Source organism: Melanaphis sacchari, unplaced genomic scaffold (genome assembly GCF_002803265.2).
Source record: "Melanaphis sacchari strain LSU unplaced genomic scaffold, SCAv2.0 Contig73_pilon_pilon, whole genome shotgun sequence".
NCBI classification, from domain to species: domain Eukaryota; kingdom Metazoa; phylum Arthropoda; class Insecta; order Hemiptera; family Aphididae; genus Melanaphis; species Melanaphis sacchari.
This window is the reverse complement of record NW_020271525.1, coordinates 1,675,630-1,701,774: the sequence shown is the minus strand read 5'-3', so window position 1 is coordinate 1,701,774 and position 26,145 is coordinate 1,675,630. Positions and strand designations below refer to the sequence as shown.

At 26.0% G+C, this 26,145-nt stretch overlaps 1 protein-coding gene across 11 annotated transcripts in view; it reads right to left on the bottom strand.

Moving 5' to 3' along the window:
* LOC112600904 (peripheral plasma membrane protein CASK) overlaps positions 1-26,145 on the bottom strand; it is an 82,081-nt gene that overhangs the window by 48,929 nt on the left and 7,007 nt on the right. For 10 of the 11 annotated variants that reach the window (XM_025348240.1, XM_025348243.1, XM_025348242.1 and 7 more), the window contains exons 4-11: positions 24,849-24,926; positions 24,597-24,772; positions 24,416-24,490; positions 20,516-20,691; positions 20,321-20,443; positions 20,043-20,244; positions 19,836-19,954; positions 19,460-19,642 (exon numbers count right to left, since the gene is read on the bottom strand). In XM_025348240.1, the coding sequence (XP_025204025.1) occupies positions 19,460-19,642; positions 19,836-19,954; positions 20,043-20,244; positions 20,321-20,443; positions 20,516-20,691; positions 24,416-24,490; positions 24,597-24,772; positions 24,849-24,926 (1,132 nt within the window). The remainder of the gene's footprint in view (positions 1-19,459; positions 19,643-19,835; positions 19,955-20,042; positions 20,245-20,320; positions 20,444-20,515; positions 20,692-24,415; positions 24,491-24,596; positions 24,773-24,848; positions 24,927-26,145) is intronic. The other variant, XM_025348248.1, reaches the window with a different exon arrangement.

Genomic DNA, 26,145 nt, shown 5'->3' with positions numbered 1-26,145 from the left:
CATAGAAATGCGCTATTTCACGATAATATAGAAACTGTAGACTGCAGTATACACTATATTATAAACAAGAAAGTTTTAGTTTTTATCGTAAGACGGCACTCCAGATATGCAAAACTAATACACGAACGACATGCGTTGGAATAGGATAAAAAAGAAATCAATTTTCTTCATCGTGTAAAAAAAAAAAAGTTGATGAAGCAACCGTTATCCAGCAACGAGAAAGATTTTATTCTGTACGAAATGCAGCCCAAAGAAGTTTCCTATATAGGATATACAAATTTAGTTTAAAAAGTTTCATCACCCCGTAGTTCACCTCCTCAGTTAAAGGAAAGTTTTTCGTGACATCCATATCATTTTTAGCTCCTTTTAAGCAAAATCTAAATCATTATTATAATATGGTTAGTGATTAAAAGGCTATAACGAATTTTTTGAAACGAACACAAAGTTTATTATGGGGCAATATATATATATTACATGACACGCGTAGCCGTTTTTCCATTATTCTTATTTATTTTATTTTTAATAATAAAATACAAATTTTGAAAAGCTGTATGATTTATTAAAGCTCAGTGATTAACACTGAATTTTACTCGCAATCAGCCGTGTAACTCAAAATAAAAACGTCATCAACCTCGTTATAAAATAAATATTAGTAGGCGTAGGTATATTAATGAATTATAGAACTATTTATATATATATATATATATATTAAAATACATAATGCTCTCGTTGAAATACTATACCTACCACGGACGGTAGTGATATATTATATTTTCAGCGAAACAGGACTGGTAGAGGGTACCATTTTAATTGATATTGATTAGCGCGAAAAACGACGACCAGTATTATAATAATGCGTTATGTCATTGTGTATCGATGGCGATAATATATTATATCAAGAATATATTCAGCAGGAATATTCAAAGGACATAAATCTAGCACGTATATATTATTACCTTAGGAAGGACTAGGCATCAGTTGAATTTTTTTTTTCTCAGATGTATTTATTACACACGCCAAAGCACAAGACACGTCATAACGCGACACAATATTATAAAGTGATATTGTTTAAGACCCTCTCCTATCATTCGCTCATGCCCTTACCTACACCCTCTCACGCGCTTTTTCTCCCGAAATATTTATTTGTGTTACGTGCTTCGAAATTAAAATATAAATACGGAGATATGGTGTGAATAGCAATAACAATAACGATAATATTATTTACATTAGAGTGGGAGGAGTAATCGTGTCGATGATGGGATCGTGTAAACCAGCAGTGTGGTCTGACCATGTTTACCTACCTACCGGGGGTTAACACGAAAATAAAACGTAAGCGTTTGCCGGACGACAGAAACGAGATAAGGAAAATTACCCATAATATAGGATATACGACGTAAACAGTAAAACATAATATTTTAATATAATAATTAATGTAGTGCAGAGGTCATCTAGTTAAAAAGTATATTTATTTTATGTAAAAAAAAAAAGCAGATAAAAACGATTTTACTTCATTTTACGACAAAACCAAATCTGTGATTTTATATTGCGTATATTAGCATATTTAGGTACTTTTGGCTTTTCAAAACATTTTTAGTTTTATTTTTGAATTTCAAAGCATATATATATATTTTATATTTCAATATTAAAATAAATTCTGGCAAAACAATAAAAGATTCTTATAATATTTAGTTGTTTAAAATCCTCTTACACAGCAGCCACAACGGTCACGTGTCAATTTATCCGTTATTATTTTATTTAATAATTTAAAACAGCTAAGAAAACATTTTAATGCATATGTTAGAGCTTTAAGTACATACGAGCTATAAGCATATTTTTTGGTTGTATTAATTCTCAATACGTATTTACGTGAAATTCTCCACGTGTATCACGGCAGAGTCACAAGACGGGTAATGGATTTGAAAATAATAAAATAACCAATAGAAAATTTGTCACGATTTAATTGCCGCAATGTTCGGAGACCGTACGGGCGGTCGGTTTAAGGTCTTAGGGTCAGCAGCAAAATAATATAGTGCCAGCAAGTAACTGTAGGCGACCAAAATATTGGGCCCGGCACGGGTATTATCAAACGGGCAATATTTTATAACATTATATAATACTGACGTGGTAGGACCGGTGGTGGTAGGGGGCGGAGTTAAGTCCCCCGACGTTTCTTTGGTACAGCGAGGGCGGCAGGGGTGGCACGACGGTGTCCCAATAGGGGTGTCGGTGTACCGCGTTCGGCGGCGGCGTGGTCGTGCGGTGCCGGACCGACGGTGGCGGCGGTTCGAAATTGTGACTATAGCTGTGCTGGTAACGCTGCTGATGGTGGAGGTGGTGCGGTTGCTGTTGTTGGCCGTGGTGCAGGTGGTATTGGTGATGGTGCTGCAGGTGGTGGCTGCTGTTCTGATGATGATGGTCGTCGCTGTTATAGTAAGACGAAGCGGCCGCGGACCCGCTGCCAGTCGCCATGACGTCCACCGCGGACGCCGACAGCGGCGGCGGAACACGGCTGTACGGGCTGTGCACGGGGCACAGTGGACGCGGCCAGTGTTGGGGCGGCGTGCGTTGCCGTGTGGCGGCGGCGGCGGCAGCGACAGCCGTGGTCGCGGCGGCGGCGCGCCACGGCTCGTCGTCGATGTACTCGTCGAACTCCACGGTGGCGGCGCGCGCTCGACTGACGACGGCGACGGCGACGACTGCTACTACCGCCGCCGCCACAGGCTGCTGATGCTGATGCTGATGCTGCTGCTGCTGCTGCCGCCGCCCACTCTCTCGTCGACCGGCCCGCTACCACCGCAGCCGCGGACGTACACGCGCGCGCGGCGCAAACGCATCGGAAAAGTGTTGTATTTTTTTCCTCCGATCCGCTCCGGTCCGCTACTCCGTGCGAATCGTCCGCCACACGTCACCTCCGCTCCACCCGCCGACCAACCGATCTACTTCTTCTTCTTTTTCTCCGACAGCCCATCGTGCGATCACCTCCACCACCGAATCACATATTACTTGACGAGCGCGAATCAAGGTTATTTTGTAATTATATAAAAAGTATAATATTATTACGTAATAAATATCTAAGCGGCGAAGAGTAGTTAAATAATATTGCCGGGGTCTTAAGTCTCGATCTGAGTAAATAATAATAATAATAATAATACATAAGCGCGGAACCAAAAATTCGCATATCTATTTATAAATAAAAGTGTATTGCGTATAGTGACAATAATACACACCGAAGACCGAATAATTACTTGTTTTCAAAACAAACGTACGACGGAGCAGTTGAGGACAATAAATGAAAAAAAGACCCCGTCTCAAAACCGTTTAATAATAATAATAATAGCACATCCCGTCGCCGGCGGACGTTTACACATACAGAATGATTCACATAGCATATTCACCTTCCCAACATTTTTTCCTTTATTTTTGGTAACGAATTTGTTCAAATTCCGATTATTGGTACGTTTAAGAACATACAAGTCAAACGATAATATTTTCAATTATTTTAATTTGCTATACCATTTAAAGAGTTTTCTGTGGAGATACAAACGTTTATTTTTTTTTTTAATAAAAACTGCATTATTTTTACTACAAAATAGACGATTTTTTTCAAATATTTTTATGTGTATTAATTTTAAATTCAAACTTATTACTGAGCCATCAGAATTTATATTAATCAAGGAAAATATAATCCTTACAAAGACGGTTATAATCACAAAGATATCAAATATTTTTTTAAATCATTCGAAATTATTATCACGGATCTATCATGCTTAATACACACGACAAAAGAAATCTTAAGCTACTAATTTTGATTTTAAACATCAATGATTTCAAAAATAATAATTTAATCAACAATTTTTAGGAAAAAGGTTGATTTTTATTTGATTTGTGTGCTTACAAGACACTATTATTTTAATGGTATAAAAAATGCTCGTATTTGTTAATTTTTCATTTGTTATACTTCCAAAAATCAGAATTAGAATAAATTCATTATTAAAAGAAAAATATAAGGATAATATAAGGATGATTATGCTTAGTGAATACCCTGTATATGTACGGTGATGTGTATTGTGTGACTCGGAGTTGGAGACACGCACGCCACGTCCTCACATTTATAATGTCACGAGGGCGGGTTTTGCCGCAGTACTACGCGATTACCGCCGTCGCCACTATCCGATTAAAACATTATTATTATCATGATACTTGGATATCGACTGCGGCGTTTTCAAACAAAATCGTCTTTAATAACGAGGGTAAAATTATTTTATGGGAAATTCAACATCGAAAAATAGTTTAATAACTGTATGTTAATATTGATAGTAATGGTGATAATGTAAATTTTTATTTTATTTTTCGATTGCACGAAATAAAACTATTCAGATAAAAATAGTTGTATTGTTATGCGTAACACTTTGAAATTTAATTAGAATAATACTATACCAAAAGCTAAGTCATTTTGAATCAATATTTTATACAATTATTTAGACAATAGAAATAATAATCAATATCGTGTTTAGTATAAAATATACATAATTTATTAATTATTTATTTTCAAAATAAACTATAAAATTGAAAATGTATTGAAATAGTTTTCAATATGTCATGTTTGTGAACAAAAATTCAAAAGTAATATATATATATATATATATATAAAATGAAATATTATATAAATATATATTCAATATCTTTAAAAAATTATTTCATTTCTTTAAGATACTCAATTGGTTATGTTATAAGAGTTTACACTCGCGGAAATAATTCCTGGGAATGATTATGATCTCTTTAGGGCAGCATTTCTTACCATGTGGTACACAAAAAATCTCCCTTTATAAAAAAATAGGAACAAATTATTGTTAATATTAAATATTATTTGGTTAAATTAGAAAATCTAACACAAAATAAAAGGTAATTTTATTATTTTATATTTAACAAATTTCATTCCGTATTATTAATAATATACGTAAAAAAGTGACCGACAATTAAAGGACAATTATTTTAATAATAATATTGGATTTGCAAAAAAATTTCTATTTTACCTTTATTTTTTATTTGTTTTTTTCCGATTATAAAAAAATTACAAAAGAGATTCGATTCACTGACCAAAACCATCCTCAAAGTTAAAAACCTCAACATTTTTCGACTATTTCTAGTGTACACAGACACAAAAAAAATAAAACATCTTAGAAAAATCAATACTCTTATCATTTTGCTCAGAATTTACAAAATATTACTCAAATATTTTGTTGATTGTTTATTGTTATAGTAAAGTTAGGAACACCAACAAATTATTCATATGATATATACCTAGCACATAGTTTCCAGTTTATAGATAAGGGTCTATGGTGTTGACATACTAGGACATTTCCAATAATCTTTATCAAAATTTCGATATGCCTAAAAAATAAAGTTTATTATTATAAATTCATATTGTAATATTTGATAATTTATACTATACTTATTTTCAGTATCTTCCATCATACTATAATTATTTAATAGTGGGATTTTAAGTGTTTTAAATTGTTTAAAATGTTAAAAAAATAAGAACGTGGATAATTTATTTTATTGATAGTTATTTAGATTAAACAATTTTAATGGTTTATTAGTTAATTTGATAATATTAATGAAATAAAAAAAAAAAATCAGAGAATTATTATATTATAGGAGCCATCGATTTTACCAGTAAAGATTCATCATATAATACACACACACACACACACACATATATATTATATATTTCTCAACTGAAACTTAATTTTTTGTTTTTATCTTTTTAAACAGTACTTATAAGTACTTTATTAAATGAAAAATACAAAAATTTCGAATGTTTAAAAGAAATACACTATTATTTAGCCTTGTAAAGCGTAAATTATAATTCATTTTCACAATTTTTTAATATTCCCGTAAATTTAAGCGTGTTTCCGGGAATTGCTATCCTTGATAATAAATAATCGACAAAACAGCAAATAATCGGTTATCGGCGTAAATTTTAAGCGTATATAAGATAATTTATACTTAACACAACAAAATAACCAAATCAAAATAGAAAAATAATAATCGTTATGATTTACCATAAAATATTAGTTAACAATATATCATTTCAAATTAATATTATGGAAAATTGATTTTTGAAAAAAAATAACAAACCAACCTAAATAACAAAGGTATACAGACAAATTACTTACGGAATGTTCATTTTCCTATAGCGGATATTAAAATGGTTAGTGCTTACACTACTGCGGAAATTCATCAATGTTTTTTAGACAGTAAAATATACCATCCATTTAAGAAGTGAAAAATCTATAGAAAATATCTTTAAAAATCTCTTCGGCTAAATTATTCTTGACTAAAACAACCCTCGACCCTTACACACACGTGCCAAGTGTTCCCATGTAATTTTCAAAGAAGGAGAAAATAGCGGCACTTAACGCCAAAAATGCACCATTAACACGAGACAGCCCGTGGTTGGAATTTCAAAAGTAATGGGTCGCACGTGCGTTGTTGTAATCCCAAAAGAAAATCACAACTATATATAGCTTTCAAAAAAATAACAAATATAAAATATAAAGAATTATTTCAGTTAATCGATAATATTTTTAGAGAAACTTATGAACTAAACTACTATAATCATGATCATAAATTAAATCAGTACTTAATAAATGGTTAAGTTGGATATATTCTTATATAATAAAAATGTCTTAATTAATATCTAAAACTAACACATTAAATAAGTAGTTTATGTTAAAAAGTCACTTTTTAGTATAGTAAAGTTTATCTTTTATAAAATAAATTATTTAAGTGTATCTCGTAATTGAATATGTCAATGTAATAGAGGTGTTAAATTTGAGTTCAGCGACAATCTATTCTACACAAAAAAAATATTCCGAGCGAAAATGGTGTTTAAATAAATTTCATGGTATGTAACTAATAATTAATAAATATAATGATGTTAAAAAAAATTAGACTAAATTATTTTGATAATGTCATTATGTAAAGAAAATAATAATGTACACAATGGTAGAAAGTTTAAAATCTACAATCTTGATTATTAGTTTACAAAAATATAACTAAAACGAAAAAAAAAGTTTTTTAAACACTTTATTTATGCTGAAATTAAATACAATGTATGTATTAAATGAAAATACTTTATCAAAATATCTATGAATATTATACATTAACAATTAATATAATGAATAAGCACTATATAAGGCTGTACTATACGTTAGTATTTTGTTATCATTAAGAACTTAAGAGTCTTTATGCTTTATTCAAAATCTAGTAATAAATAAATGTATTAGTCACTATGTTTACAAGATAAAACTAGCAACAATTATAAATGACCTAAAGAAAATCTACATAATTATCTAACTATACTAGTATTTATTAAGTATTTAACAAGAACTTATTTCATATTTTTGAAATACATGCATATAAGTAAACATATATTTATTATGACAAGATGTGTTTGGAATGAAGAATTTTTAAGACAGAAGAAAGTAAAAATCCCATTAAAACGTCCATGTTTCTTTAACAAATATACAAGAAACTTTTTTCGTAATTTTATAAAAAATAACAAAATAAAAGCAAAATGCCTGTAATTGAAAAAAAATAAAAAATCACCTACCACTTATGTGACATTTAATCGTAACGAAATTCTATACACTCTCCTTCATTTGAAAATAAAAAGAATAGTGGAAACCACAATTTATTTAACTAAATGTTTACAATAAGAGACTTAAGAAATATATTTTCTAGAAATTTAAAATAAAAATTGTGTTAACCTAGTAACCCAAAAACGTATCATAAGAGAATTAAACACGATTAGAATAAATGTTTAGTTTGACTAGTACAGCCGTGTGGGTAATAAGTTAATTAATTTTCTTAAGTGTTAAAAGCACAGTTAATGGATAAAATTAACACTACGGTCAAATTATTCAACACTGCAGTAACTAATTTAATTGATACCTTATTACTTCAATTGTACCCTGGTAAAATTGAAAATGTCGATAGTAACAGTTTTGAATGGAAGTTTATTTGATTTTGATTAATAAATATATTATTTTTACTAATTAAAATTGTATAATACTATGTTTAATAAAAACGAGTAAATTATAGGTATGTTACGCACATCTTTATAATGTTTTTAAATATAAAATAATTAAGATATTGTTATTTATCATTTTAATGTCCAAATCATATAACTCTAAATGTCTATGAAAAATAATTGTCTAAATATATTTTTTGTATTTCATAGTTTCAGTATAAACTACTTATTAATAATCTTGTATTATATTTTCAAAACTTTAATACTTAATTAAAGGTTTTTATGAATTTTTAACTACAAATTAGTTACCAACTATTTGCAATTTTAAAGAATTTTATAAAACTTCTAACTTCAAAGAAATAAAAAAAAAATATTATAACTATATAATACTTTTAATATTTTTATACTGATAATAAGAATAATTTTCATGGGATATAGATAGCATTAAGTTGTCAAGAATTTTGACCAAGGAAATAAATCTGCATCAAAATGTATAGAAAAAAAAAGATGAAAAAATTGAATATTTCTCATGCCTATAAATAATTTGGTAAAAATTTTAATTATCTATAATCTTTCGAAATTATCACAAAAACAAAATCAATTTTATCAAAAATTAAATTTTTATTTTTATATTTTATCGTTTTTCCTTAATTTTTAGTTTGTTTTACCCAATTACAAAAATGAGTACAAAGAATCTTTAAGTTTTACCTCTTTAAAGTACAAACTAGACCCAACTTTATAGCTAAAACCACCCTTATTTTCGAAAATCAAAGCATTTTATCAACAACGTATCGTATAAATATACACAAAAAATAAAAAATAAAAATAAATACATCATGATAAAGTCATCGATATGAATCTAAAATATATATCAAGAGTGGCCTAAAATAAATACAAATAATTAACTTTATAAAAAAAAAACTTAAACCTACCTATACACCAATTAAGTTATTTTTAATGTAAACATTTTAATGATGTTAACTAATTTCTAAATTATTATTTATTAAATAAGAGAGTAATAGTATCATTTCGGTGATAAAACAATTCAAAACAAAAATAAGTTGTAAATATAGTTTCTTCAACAAGTAAATACAATTTTCACAACGCTTATTATATTATTTGAAATCAGCAACCACCTAGTTTTAGAGACATTCGTGAAGCTTTTTTTTTCTTTTTTAACGACAAAGACCATCATTAAACCTATATTGTGTTAAAAGCACCAATATATATAAACGGGCAAATAAACCTATATATATTTTTTTTACCCTTTTATTGAAACCAATTGATACGTTGCACGTATTAATTATCAACCCTCCAGAGAAAATGAATTCTAAAGTTACTGAAACAACATTTTGGCAGATCGCCGAAATACTTTAAATGTTTACTGATTTTTTTTTTTAGATTAGGCTCATTATAAAATTATTTCGTCAAGTCATAAATTTATTTTAAATTTTTAATATTAAATACATTTATTTATTATAATACGCACATTATATTTACATTATTATAAAAACTTTAACCGCGTACTAACGAATATTTCACTTAAAATAATATATTTAATGTGAAGTATAAAGTATTCTACAGTTGACGAAATACTGAATGTCTAAGTATATATAACTAATAAATAAAAATATTAACGTAGTATATATTTAAAAAATTGTACATTATACTAAAACATATTAATTACATTTCTACAATAAACAACTTAAGTAGACAATATTAAGTATATGATATGGACAAAAAAAAAAATAAGCTCTTAAATAAACAAGAATGTATTTGTCTTATCGCCTAAGGACAAGGTAGAACGTGTTTTCATAATTAGTATGATGTGCAGAAGCCAGAAACGAAAGCTTGTACGAAAGGTCACGCCACCCAGTCTGATAAATTTTACTAAACACGTAGAAAGGTTTTGCACTACTTTAAATCGTCAAAAATATTTAGTATGATTCTCTCTTTCGTTTTTCTAAAACATTATTAGGTTTCAGTCGTAATTACATTCAAAATTACAATAGTTTGATTTTAAAGTTATAATAATTTAATTTTTATTATATTCTATTTTTAATACATTAAAATTGATAGAAAAAACATATTTGAATCGATATAATATACGTGTATATATATATTATATTAATAAAGGAACAGTAAACAACTTATTATTAATAATTAGTTTAATTCTTAACATAAAAATACATATCATCTATACATCTGTATCTTATAAGAAAAAATCCGAAGTTTATTTACTAAATGCATATTTACACTTAAACCAATGATGGTAAAGTAATTTTCAATTTTATGCTAAAACTACTTCAGTTTTTTATTTTAATATTATTATTTATCGCGATCAACATACGTTAAAACGTATCTAGTCTACAAACTATTTGATAGGATCAGATTAGTCTACCCTAAAATTGACAACCCTGACATCCCAGAGTTAATCGAAAAACATAATAATATATTTGAAACATAAAATGGATATTTCTTAATACAATATAAAAAAAATCCAATAATTTCTGTTATTCTGAGAACATCGTTATACAAGATATTCTTGATCAAATTGATTCAAAGATTGATTTTAATATACATATATATATATATATATATATATATATATATATATACGTAAAAATTAATTAAAGATAAAAATGTAATAAATAATATAAATTATTAACCAATGTTTTTCATGGCAGGATTCCAATGATATCGAACCGTTTAAATTTTGATCATATACTTAAGTTTAGCATTATAATATAAATATGGTCGCAACTAATTTTGTAACCATTTTCTGTGTTACAGGAAAGTGGTTTATTGGAGTATTTTTCAATACTTTAATTTTAGAGCAAGTTATAAGAATGTATAATATAACAACTAAAAATGTCCATAACTCGTTTCAATATTAAAATATTGGAAAAATACTACTAACAAACTATAGAAAATTGTATAATAGGTAAATCACTCAAATATTAAAACTAACGAAGCTTGAATAAATTTTCTATATTATGCACTTGCTAGATCGGGAAAAACACATGTAAGCGAAGCACATTAATAGGTACTTCAATTATTTGAATTTAGAATATAAATTAATTAAAATACAAGTTAAATATTTATAAAATATTTTATAGTTACAAATATAAATTTAATGATGAACCAAATTTTAATCAATTGTAGTATATATTTGTAATCAGATAATAAGTATACAAATTCAATATTTCTCATACATAATATACCTACATCGTATTGTTAAACGTACATTAAGTTCTCATTTTATTTGTCGTTAACAAAAATTACGCATAAATAGAAAATACAACGAACAATTTCAAGTATCAATTCGATATTATTGAGAACCATAATTCTATGAAATACAAATTTAGATACTTGTAAAGAATATCTCATGCACTAGCCGTTTTCAAGTATCATTATAACCTACATTTATAATGTAATAGATAAAATATGAATACATAAAATATATTAAAACTATGTTTATAACATTTTACTAAACGGAAGATAAGTTATAAAAGCAGGTAAAACTTATTCAGTATATCATTCATTGTTAGAAGCATTTTTTTAAAATTTTAATTTCAAATCATAGAAAATAATATTGCACATTAATACTATGCAATAAGCATGGATTAAAATTGCATGTTTTACTAAAAGTTTTAGCTGTTTAAAAAGATTTATATCAAATTATCTAATTGGTATATTTGTTAATGAATCGTTTAAATAAATACAGCCTTTTATTGATTACTTTGCTAGAGAAGTTTGGAGCACAATGGAAAAGTATAAACATTTCATTTTGGCGCCTTCAAGAGAGACAAACTAAAACATCGATTTACCACACACAAAAAGGATCAGAACTTTAACATATAGATATAATAGATATATCCATATTATTTGGGCTTTTTGTCAACCTTATTTCTTTTCTACCAATGTCACTATAAATTTCCCTGTTACATATGTGGGTCGTTTTGTATTCTCTCTTAAATAATTTTACATGCCCTATAGTTTTTTTTTTCTTTTTTTTTTTTTTTTTACGAATGTAGGCAGGCATTTAAATAAATATTAGTATTTATAAATTATAATGCAGAATTAAATTTAAATATTGTATACATAGAGTTATTTATTACTTTAGAATTGATTTTTTTATCTGTGAAAATCAGAAATAATATAACTCCATTAAATTTTAATCAACATACACACAATATTTCCTCTTTAAATAATGATAAATTATTTCTTTCTATTTTGCAATTACATTTATTTACGGTAAATAATTTAATCATTCCAAAATAATATGATAATTATGGACTAGAACGGTAAAAAAAAATATACAAACTATATAATAAACATTTTACAAATTTTACAACTCTATATCACATTTAATTTTTCTGAACCTTTTCAAAAGGGTTTATTTTCTGCTATAGTTGTATTAAATCCGCCTCGAAAATATTTATCAGACGGGTATCGATCCGAATTTACTGCATAAAAGAGAGGTTTTTAGGCCAGTTTTCAATAGGTAGTAAAACACTATTCCCAACATCTGTTACATTCTCGATTGTATACGCATATTGTTTTACATTATAATATAAAGAAAATAGTATTCTTACTTAATGCTTATGGATAGAATTAAACGATTAGTTTTTATTCCTATTTTTCGATTAATTACATGAAGTGAATTCTCACTAAGTTTAGTATTTAATCAAGTATATTTTTTTTAACAAAATATATTTAATTGTTTAACAATTAAAACTAACCAATTAAAGTTCATAAAAAAAAATACAAACGTGCATAAATGAATGGGTACAAGTGAATACTTAACATATTTCAAATATAATTATTTATCGTTATATAATAATTCAGTATTTACAAAAACAATTACCAATGAGCAATAAATACTTAATTAAAAAATACATCAATATTAGTAAAGAACATGATTTAATAACTTATAAATATCATGAAAAATCATTCATTTTTTTTTTTAATGACTATCATAATGAAATCAATGAATATTAATAAATTATAAGACAAGAATTTCGCTATAAAATCCAAACGGCTTATTTTAAACGTCACAATAATAATGATGAATAAATAAAAATCTACAGTGAATAATAAATTTTATAATGAGTAGTTAGGTATTTATTAAAACGAAATTAACTAATAATTATACTAATTGTTATTAGTTAAATAGACAAATTAACTATAATATAATAAGTAACAGACTGATAAGCTTTTTAACATATATACATCGTGTACAAACTGTGATATCTCAAGGTGATACGGAAACTTGGCAATACAACCATTGTGTAGAAATCAATATAGTGCTCCGATTTTGGTCAAGCGTTAAATTGTCAACCCCCTCTAAATATAAAAATCCATTTGTTGAAAATAATAACAATATTCTTTTTAAATGATAAAAGCCAACAGTTTTATAAAAAACAATTTCATATAATATCTATTAATGTTCTCATATAAACTTAATATTAGTATATTAAAAAAAAAAAAAAATAGATATCATATTTATAGTTGTACACATGTCTTAAGTTTTATTAAAGTTAGGTTGAAATATTATAATTGTGAATTTAATTTAATAAGTTCATGAATTGTAAGCTTTTAATAATAATATTTTTTATAATTTTTAGGAACAATTAGAACTACTATTTATCTAGTTTATAAATTATCTATAAATTAAAAATTAAATAATTCTAGTTATTAATTAATACTTTTAGCGACAACTGATGGATACAATATAAATATGTTAAGAGCATAAAGAAGTGAAGTATAAATTTAAAGACAAAATAACAATATCAACTTCCTAACTATAAAACAAAAAAGATAAAAAATATGCAAAAAAACAACTAAGGTTGGCCTAATTTTGAAAGCTGCAAGTTTTCTCCTCGCCTATCGTTTAAAAGCAAGGATAGCCACAATAACTCTTTCGTGTCTGGAACAGCTATCTAAAAACTTTTTCTTTGGCACATCCGCGCATCTACGTTTATAATATACAAATATATTTAATAATAGAATACCCCATAGATACTTAGATTATATGCATTTAAAACGAGGTATAAAGAATTTATATTATTTCATATATTAGAATAGGTAGTCATAGAATAATTTTAATAAAAACGTTAGTAAAGAGAAATATTAAAACATAATATTATAATATTTATGAAGTATTAAACAATTCAATGACTCAAAATAAATCCCAAAAATACTATACGAGTACAAAATAAAAATATTTGATATTATGTTATTGTTCAAAATTAAAACTACCTATGTTTATTATTGTATAAATACTGCATATTTTATAATACTTAAATAATTTGTATAATAGATATTATCTAGTAAGATAAAAATAAATAAAATAAAAATAAGTATTCGAAATTAGCGAAAAAATTTAATATTTTTTGTAATAACATTTTATAACATCATATTATAAAATACAAATAATTGATTGGAAACCATTTATATTAATTATAAATTATAAATAATATTTAAATGTAAAAATTATATTTTGCATTATTGCTACAGAGTAGATTTCAAAATATTTAATCATACATTTGATTCCCCCCCCCCCCCCCAAAAAAAAAAAACCTAACAAAATGAGAGAAAAATGATTCATGCATTATAGATGTAAGAGATTAAGTCCTGGTAGATTTCCCATGATAATTGACGTCAGGTCCCCAGCGGTAACTTGTAATGTGTCACTGACGGTTAGAACTATATAGCCCCCCCCCTCGTGTTGGTACACACGTAATCGCAGTTTTCATTAAAACGCACAAACGGGAAAGGAGCAAGAGCAGTCAGCAGATATGACCGACAAACCTCATGAATGCCTGATTAGCTTCATCGTATGTTACATGTTTGTTTTATTAATTAGTTTTCAAAAAGGTCTACCGATATGGTGACCTAGAATGAAATTTCATAACGATAGCCTCTTACTTGTTTATTATTAGTAAATTTATCATATTAATTAGGACAAACTATTAGTACAAGGATTCGCTATTACTTACTGTAAACTTTAAATGAAAGACAACGAAGAAACTTCCAATAAACACCTTTAATATTTAAAGTTTAAGTTAAGATCAAGCCTAAATGATAAAATAAACATTACATTTCTCAGATAAAATTTTCAATAAGAAAATTTGTTGCATTTCACTTTAACTAATATGATAATGTAGCTTATTAGTTTTAATATTATTCATCTAATGTTAAAATTAGCCAATGTGAATCACGGATTGTTTAAATTTTAAATTACTTACGTTTTTATTACCTTTTATGTGTTAATTAATTAAACTACTCGTGCTACTCGTAGCATCAAATTACACACGTTTTCACAAAATAAATATACGATAAGCAAATAATAAGTTTTATGTTAAATAATGGTTGGTATGTTAAATATATCATATGATATATGGCATAAAATATGACTGTTAATGTGATTTTAAATATTATACACCACTGTTGTACCTCTATATAGTGTTTATCTCGATACAAGTCAACTGAGTCAAGCTCATTTTTTCAAGAGTTCCTTTGGTCAAAGACACACCTATAGAATTAACAGCGCCTAATTGTGAGTGCTATATAAATATCTTAAAGTGCAAATCATCAGTTACGCGCCTAGTGTTTTTTTACAATATATATAATAGTATAAACTGAGAGTATATACTGTATAGTTATCAATTCTCTTTCAGTATACTATATTTGGTAGGATATGAGTGGCCATAATCCACCCATGACGGATTAGATCACAGCCCTCTTGTATTGCTCCTCGCCATAGTCAGTATTAAACATTATTCTCGTTGTGCACTAAATAATAATTAATACCCTTCATTCTGATTGTTATATTTATTAACCATTATTAGTTATTATTTTAGTCACACTTTCGCCATAAGGTCGAGGTTCATATCTATTAGTGCGAGTAATTTCAACAAACTACTCAATAAAACTAATTCTAAAAAAATGCTTTATAAAAATAAATATATTGTATCAGTGGACACTATTATAATAGTATTTATGAAATTATTTAAAAAGCATTGGCTAATGTGTTATCATTACCAATCCAACATTATAACAAAATACACAGAGAATAATGTTAAAAGCTGAGTAAGGGCTCTAGCCACTCTAGGAAAAAACTAAAAACGTATCTACTAATTTAGTCTTTTAAGTTTAAAAAGGCTATATCAAACTAATAATGTCCTAATGGTGGCAGAATCTTAAGACAAAAAATTCAATTTCCTTATGAACCAATACAAATGAACTAAATAATGAACATAACATAGGTGGAAAAGACAACAACACATTATACGTTCGAAAAAGTAGAAAATAATCACATTGAAAAATTAAACAATAATTGATTCACTATACTTTTAGTCTGTAAGTCCTATGTAAAGGTTATCGTGACCGTTATCTCAATTATTCGATACCCAGTTGAATCGTTTTTGTCATTTTTCATGTCCGCAAGGGCGCGTATATGTGTATTGTGTTATGCAGTCTAGATGAAATTCCAGCCACGAATTTCGATCAATTACCAAACATTTTCACGTCGTCGTTCACAAGAACACGTCATTATATACATATTTAATAGTGTCGCGTAGTGGCAAAACGAATCTTAATTACATCCGGCTCGACGACAACCTCCACCCATTTCCCGAATATTGCGCGCCACCATAGTAAGATACATTAAGTGTAAGAATATTATTTACGGTGTCTTGTAAAAGTAGTCAACTTCACACGCCTCTGCAAGATCTTAAAATTTATTGTATTTACATAAGTATAGTACCTATAGTATATATATAGGTTATATGTTAGGAAATTCTGGAGAGAACTTTAGCAAAATAATTTTGTAACGCGTTGTTAATATGATTTTTTGCGTAATATTACATAATATTTTAATAACAAATATTAATGTGCATTATCGTCAATTCGATAACAAGCCAACGACACGTGCAAATTTTAGTTTAATGTAACTGAAATAATACGCCAATCCGATATTATACGTGGTGTATCATTTGGTTAACGGCGAAGCTAATCGGATTGTAGTTAGGATTTCAATGAACATCCGAGGATACATAAAATCATGCGATTATTGTAAGAGTGTATCCATCACACGAAGGTACGCACCCCAAAAAACCCAATAACAACGCACCTCGTTAAAATACATATATATTTGTACTTACTAAACTTTATATGTGTGAATATGTACACGCATATTCTGGTGTTCATATAATCACATCAATATAGATGTACATACCATTATACTTCCAATTGTAGTACTACATAGCTATCTACTTATATTTTATCGTGTATAAATATTAAATGCATATAACATAATATTATTAAAATTATTAAAAGCTAATTACAAATTAGGAAAAATGGTTCAGAATTGTAAGTTACCACATAAATCCAATTAAAGTTTCTGAGGTATTAAAGTATATATTCCAAAGCAAAAAGATATTATCCACTGACTATAATTAAAAAAATTATAATTTTTATGCTTCCGAGTTTTTATTAAATACAGATCTACATTCAAGGTAATATTAATTGCTCTAAATACCTAGAAATTTCACCAAATTGTTTTATTCGAGCATAAAGAAAGATTGATGGACGGGTATCTGACTTGATGACCGTGCCAATACCTATTGATAATATAGTACTAGACCCAATACTTTGTACATAAATTTCTAATAATAGAATCTCAAAATAGTGGAATAAATTATTAGTTAGATACATTAGTAATTACAAACCGTACAAACTCAATTTTGCTTATCTAATTAAAACAAGATTCATAATTTTACTATATACCTAATACGATTTGTTAGTGTATTTTTTTGTTTTAAGATTTTTAACATAGGTACTTTTAGTATTTACATGACTTTTCTTCGTCTTCTTTTTAAAATTTTTAATTTTATAATACTCATAATTTGCCTCAAAATTTAAGTACAAACAATATAGTAACGATAAAGATTTTAAAACTTTTTAAACCAAACTAGTTAGCTACCTATTTTGAATACGTAATAATCGTAGTACTCATAATGTGTATTTAATTTAAGAGTAAAACACCGTGAAAGTGTTAGACCTTTAACAACGCGTATCTTAAAAGAGTTTGAAAGTCTATAAGATAAAATAACATTTTATATTTTAAACTTATTCTTCCTTGTATTAAAACACTCACCCTTTTAATCTCCTTATTTTTAGTTGTTGCTCTAGGTACCTACATATTTATACCAGGTCAAAACTTCAGAATTTAATCATTTTAGCTCTAATTTGTAGAACTCCTAAGCTTTTTAACTCAAACATTTCTCAATTTCTCACATTTTAAAAGTTACTCAATCGTATGCATAAGCGATTAAAAAGTTGTCAGTTCTATAATTTCTGTTAAGATGTGGTTATCAAATATCTTGATATTTACGAAAAAGAAATAAAATAGGTTGTACTAAATCTTTGTTTCTTACTAACTATAAAATAATAATGTAATATAATACCTTATTTTCTTATTTAGGTACTTATGTTACACATTATATAACTCATTAAGCTTAACACTCATAAAATTTCTATTTAATGAAAACACTTTATTATGGAGCAATAAGATTTTTCTAACCATTATACCTATATATTTAACCTAACCTATATAAGTAGATGCATATCTAATATCTTAAATTAATTACTAAATGTAATAAGTACTTAACAATATGAACTAAACCAATTAATAAACTTGAAACAATTGTCACTACAGAATCTAAATGAATTTACTTATCAAGTTCTAGTTCAATTGTGGTCCCTAAATACACTCACCATAATGTAGAGGTTCCCAACTTTTCCTACTCGTGGCGCCCTTTTAGAACTGAAGTTTGCTCATGGCCTCTTAATAAATTGTATGATCTTTTTTTAAATAAAATAGATAAAATATCGTTGTTTATTTTAAGACTAGATAACTTAGTCGGCTGCGAGGCACAACCGCGACTCCCCTGACAACACACCGCGGCACACCAGGGAGCCGCGGTGCACAGTTTGGGAACCTCGCCATAGTATATACATTTCAAAGCATATGATGACCGATAAAAATTGCATCTTGCATATATAATATAAAATATAGATATTTTGTAGGCTAATTATGTAACATATTCCAATAATTATTTAATTGTAATTGTTAAATCATAATATTTTAAAATGAATTGTTGTATGATAATAACAAACACTTAATCCAAAAATTATTAAGAGCACAAATTGTATAACATATTTACAGTCACGACTAAAATATAGTTCAATTAAGTATAACATTAATAGTCAGCTATACTGTTTTATATTAAAAAGACAAATTATCAATTTATAAATTTATATTAGTAATATGCTATAGTTACTATTTTGTACATTTAATTACAACTAAGTGTAGAAACTCTAGTCTATTTATAAATCTCAAGAGAATCTTACCTTAAAAAATGGTCTAGTTAATAGATCTCTAAGCTGGACACCATCATAAGCTGTCTGAGAGTGATTCGGTAAAGTAGTTAGTATATCCAAGACATCATGAGCTAAACTAATTAAGTCTTCAGAAATAGGTGAAGATGGTTTTTTTTCCGAATCAGTTCTACTAGAATTTATGAAATGGTACAGCTAAAATACAAAAAAATAAATACAATTTTATTTTTATTTATTCGAATCATTAGTCATTACAGTTAACTAAAACTTTAGTATTTTAACTTTCCCATAAATTACAATTTTAAGATTGTAGTATAAATTGTACTTGGTTTAAATTTAGAATTATGAAAAATGTATAAAATATTGAATAAGTTATACAAATACTCACCTCCAATAGTTTACACAATTGATCATCATCTAGTAATGGTAAAACAGTTTGTGGATTATCAGGTAGTGCTTCCTGTATACATTGAATGTCATCCAATGAACTCAGAATAACACCAACAGCTTAATATCAAGGATAAAATAAATTTTAGACAATATTGAAAACTAACTACACAAACAGTTAAATGATTGTCTGTTAAAACATATTTACCTGAATTACTAATGTCATCATCACCAAAATCAGAAAACTGTTCAATGGCGTTAGAGTTTGAATCTAGAGAAGACTGATAAGTCCAGCGTGGTGATGACACTGCTGCCATTACAGCTCCACGTAAACGTCTACGACTATTATATACTTTTAATTGTTCCACAGTATCAACCAAATGAATTTTCGATGCATTCTTATCTCTTTCCTAAGATAATGTAAATAAATTATTATAATAATTAAAATTTTAATCTAAATATTGAATGAATTCACATAATACATACCCTTAGCCATCTGTGATTTAAAACTTCCTGAATAGTCAAACGTTTTTTAGGATCTAAACATAGCATTTTACATATAAGATCCTTAGCACCTTCACTTATATGTTCCCATTGAGGTCTATTAAACTTTAAAAATAAGTAAAAATTATAATTAATCATACTTTAGTCAAATTTATCAATAATAAATAAATAACATACATTCAACCTAGCATTACATATATTATGGTAAAGGCGATCACCAGTACCTAAGAATGGAGTAAGGCCAGATAATAATATATGTAATATAACTCCAGCTGACCATACATCCCCAGGTTTACCATATTGTTGTCGTTCCACTACTTCTGGAGCCATAAAATGAGGAGTTCCTATGCGTCCTTATAACATAATAATAATAATAATATTTTTAGTATAATTGTTTACATACTAAATATGAAATTAGGTGATAAATTAATAATTATTAAACTAAGACTAGATATTATTAAATAATAGATAGAAGATTTTTTTATTTTATCTTTCACTTGTGTAATATCATACTATGAATCCCATACTTCACACTACTATAAAAACAACTTACTGTTTGAGTTTGGGGTATAATGTAAAATGTTTAATGGGTTCTTATAATCATTTAACATTTTATAAGATATATATTATTTTAAATGAAATATTATTGTTACAATTATAGACAATTATAAATACATTAAAATTAATTAGTAGTTATTATTAAATACTATTAAACAAATATATCTACTACCATAACCCTTAAAATGTATCCACTTTTAAGTTGTTATAAATGTTATAATTATTTAATATTTAATTGAAATATATTATATTACACTTTTAAAATCAAGTTTTAAATTTACAATAGAGTAGGATTATCCTAAAAGCTAGTACAGATAAAAGTTTTTAAAATTAACAATAAGTATAAAATTGTAAACAATTGAAACACATCCATATAAACAAAATTAATTTTCATAATTTAAAAAATATTATTATTAGAAACTTTAAATTTTTAACAATTTATTTTAGTAAGTTCATTAATTATATTAAATTATAATATGGATTCCAAAACCAGTATTTTTTAAATGATAACTGTGTACTTTAAAAATAGGTTTAAATAATTTTTGTTTGAAAATGTTCAGATTTAAACTTAGTAAAATCTTATATTTTCTCATGAATATAGCTTTCATATTTATTTTTGTGTAAATAATCATTAAATAAATAAATTTATTATTTTTTATTTTTTAACATTATACATAGGGTACAGTTAAATAATGAAATAATCATAAATACCTATTCCTTGGTAAAAATACCTAGAAGAAAATTTAAAAATAAACAATAATTTTTAATCAAAATTTGATAGTAACAACTAATTGCAACGGCTAATTTGAATTTATTAGGATGAAAACTAAAATTATTTATAAACATTGTTTCAAAATTGTTAAAAGTATGATAGTTAATACTAATTTGTATGGTTAATTTATATATTATTTGAGATATTAAATAATATATATCAATGGAATATCATTTCAAATCTTATACTAAATGTATTCAATAAATAATATAAATTAACTGCTATAAAATTAAAAACTAATTTTTTATATGTTAAACATTTTCTGAATATATTTATATCAGAGAACTAACAATTATATACATATACATAATTTACATTCATTAAATACTTATTTAGTACTTAATATTAAAGTAACTAATGTAGTATTTAATAAACATAATGCTTAGGGTAAGAACTAATGCTAAGCTGTTAAACTTGGTAATTACACTCTTTAGGAAATTAAATAAATCATTATCAGAGTAGTAAGTGATCAGTATAAGAAAATATTAAGAAAAACCATAAATCTATATAAGCGTAAAAAGTAATATATTTTTTAGATATACTTAGTTCTAACATATTTTCTTTTCCTATTAATATATATCAGATAATATTACAAGTTGACTTATTTTTTTTTTTTTTTTTAATAAATAAAAACAATTTAATATAAATATGTATTAAATATTAACATATAACTGTTAGCTAAAAGTAAATATACATAAAATATAAACACAATATTAATTATAAAATATTACTATTTGTCAAGTTTTATAAAAATATACCAAACAAATTTAAAAGTTAACAAATACATCAACTAAAACTGTAATTGAAACTCATACAAACATCTTTTATTTAATTTTGCAATTATGTTATATGTTAACAGAGGTGCCAAAAGTTAGTTTTGCCTATGACATTTGTCATAGGCAAATAAATAGGTGGATTAGTATGATGTGAAGAAAAATAGTAAACTCAGTTTAACTGTCTATACATTTTACTACATTAAATTAAACATAAATAAAACATATCCAGATTGCTACTGGCTAAGTACTTGGTACTCATTCATCATTCATTACACTGTACTATAAACTAATAACTAATAATACATACTACACTGTACTATAAACTAATAACTAATAATACATACTACACAGTACACACTAGTACACTACTGTATTTAATATTTATATTTTATTCTAAAACATACAGTAATTAAATCGTATTATCAACTTTGGCATCAATATTTGGTGATTATGGCTCATAGGGTAATGAAATTTGTTTACATTTACAAAACATGAAATACTTAATTAAAAATATAATATGTTTAGATATTATTAAAATATAAAACCTTTAAATGTTATATATAAGCAATGGAATCCCTGCTCTCTCAAATGTGCTTGTTATGCAGAATTAAGGAATCACTGCTCTATATTGTTTTGAAGAAAAATATTTTCGTTAGTGAGTGGGAAGTGTATTAGTTAAAAATAAAATTGTCATAGGTGTTTCAAAATACATTTTAGTCCCTATTTTGATCTTATCAACCACATTCTTAAACTATATAAATATTATGAATCATTGTTTTTTAATACTTCAAAAACTAAAAAGAATAAGATAACATATTTTTTTTATTTAATTATATCATCAATCACAATACATTTAGTAGTTAACAAGTAATTTTTAAAATACTAATAAAACAAGAATATTTAGGTTATAATAAAAAACAAGAGAGATCTCATCTTTGGATAAATCAATTATGATCAAAGAATTAATATCTAAAATAATAAATTTTTATAAATTCTAAAAATATATATACTTAGCACCAAAAAGATTTCAAACCATGCTCTGTGTTAATTTTATTATAATTACTTATCATTTAAATTTGTATAAAATAACTAAAACTGTACAATTCTTATAAATAATTAACAAATAAATTTATTTAAAAGTAAAATCATTTTAATTTTCAAAAGGTAATATTGTAAGTTATAGTTTTTAAATGCCTACAAATTCTAATAATTAGTTCAACAGCTAACTAATTAATTTAAATTTAAATCATTTTGATACTAAACAATTTCTAACTTTTTTAAATCTAGTAAATTATCATTAAGTATAAAGATGTGTGCTAAAAACATAAAGGAGCTAAATTGCATATTATAATAATAAATTTCAGAAATAAACTTACATATTTTTTAAAATAAATTTAACTAAATAATATAAAAATGGTTTGCAAAGCCATGCAAAAAAAAAAATTGAATGTATACAATGAATAACTGAAAAACTATTTAAAATAATAACAAATAAAACTATCTTATTTTTATTTTCAAAGTATATATTTGAACTATTAAAGTAAAAGATATTTAAACATAAGCTGATTTAAATTTTTGATTGTGTCATTTTAAACGTTTGTTGTTCAATATAACCTGACAATTAAATATTGATTTACATTTTCAAATTGAAATAATTTAAAAAATGTAATGTTAATGTATATTACACATTTTCTAATTTGAATAGTATTGGTTCATAAATTATTAATAATGCAGTAAAACATGATATTATATATTACTTTAAATCATGAACAGTAATGTATTTTTTAAATATGTCCTAAAATGGTTATTTACTGATTATTATTATAACAAAATATTTTTTATTCCATAACAACAGAAAAAAAATAATAATTTTGAATTAAATTTTATTTTTAATATTAAATATAAAATAAAAAAATATAGTGTACCAACACCAACATCAAAACAATTTGTAACCCATTTAAGTGCTCTTACCCTGTCTGTCTGATTGTAAATAAACTTGGCCGTTAGCACTCAAATTAGGTCGGGACAAATCATCAAAACTTTTTGCTTAAAAAAAAAATAAAACAAAAAAAAAACAAAATAAAAACAAAAACAGAAATAAAAACAAAAACAATAACAATCAATTTTTAATGTGTTAAGAGGTTATGAATACCTCCATTAATAGAACTTCCATCATGCAACTGTATTGCTACACCAAATCCTCCAAGTTTAACTGGAGCTGAGTTTTCTTTAGTGGCTAATAAGACACAATGTGGCTTAATATCTCTATGAATAATGTCATTCCCATGACAATATCTGATTGCTTCCAGTATTTGTCTCATATAATGGCTATAAAATAATTAATATAAATAAAATTATTGTTAATATAAATTATAAATATTTAACTATCAAAACATAATATTACCTTGCTACTGCTTCACTATAAACAAAACCAGCTGTAGCTCTGCGGACAATTTCAAAACATATATCTGATCCATCCATACTGAAAATAAATAAAATTAAGATTTAAAATTCACTAATTTAACAACACATACAATGTTTATTTTACAAATAAAAGTCAAGAATTTCTGTTACATAAACATATTTAAGTTTAAAAGTTTTTACACTATTTAATTTATAGGTAATGAAACCGGATAATTTGTGGTGGGTTATAACTCATAAGGTGATGGTGGGAATGATGGTCATTATCATCACAACTTAGCGTTTAGTAAAAATGGATCGTTGGACAGGTGCCCAATGCAGGCTTAATAGTTAAAGCGTATAACCAAAATGATAAAGTTAAAATATTTCATGACCCTCTTGTTCTCCCAATTTAACAGATTGTGATTTTTTTTTATAGGGATACCTTAAATCAAGTGTTTGAGGACAATCTACTAAGAACTATCCAAGCCCTTAAACAATAAATTTTGGACAAGATTGAAACAATACCCATTAATATACTATGAGAAAACATAACTTCCAGTTACAGATTACAAGAATGCATACATTTCAATAAAGTTCATTTGGCAAGCGTAATTTATAAAACAAAAATTTATTTCTTTTTAATGAAGACCAAATAGTAACTCTTGTACTTAGTATTTATACAGTGAAATCTTGATTATTCGAAAGAAAATTTATAAATAACTCAAACATTATGTGTTCTGAATATAGATGGATAATGAAGGATAATTTTTATAATCATTTGTTTAATCGGCTTGTGTGTTACAATAATAAACCTAACCTAACCTAACCTATTTATGTTTATTATCATATTTTTCATTTGGGTTATTGTCACTACATTTGGTACGGTTAGTTTCGAATTTGCAATCAATAAGTTACATGAATACAGTGTAGTGAATGCAAAAATTCCTCATAATTTAAAAATAATTACAAATAATTTTAAAATAATAATAATAATACACACTATAATATTATATGTACTATAATATTATTGTATACTATACAATAATTAAAAAAAAATAATTATTTTTTATTAAAAACTATAATTAATACATTTTAAAAACTCTTTTAACTTTAAGTCATTTTTTTTTCCTAATTCTTGATAGCTCAAAAACTTAGTAAATCAAAAAAATTGCATTTCTCTTAAATTTTGACTTATTAAGATTCCACCGTAATTGTTAAAATAAAAAATAAATTCATTCTTTAAAGAATAATTAAATATTTAAATCATCCCACTTAACTGCCAGGTCCAGTATACATTT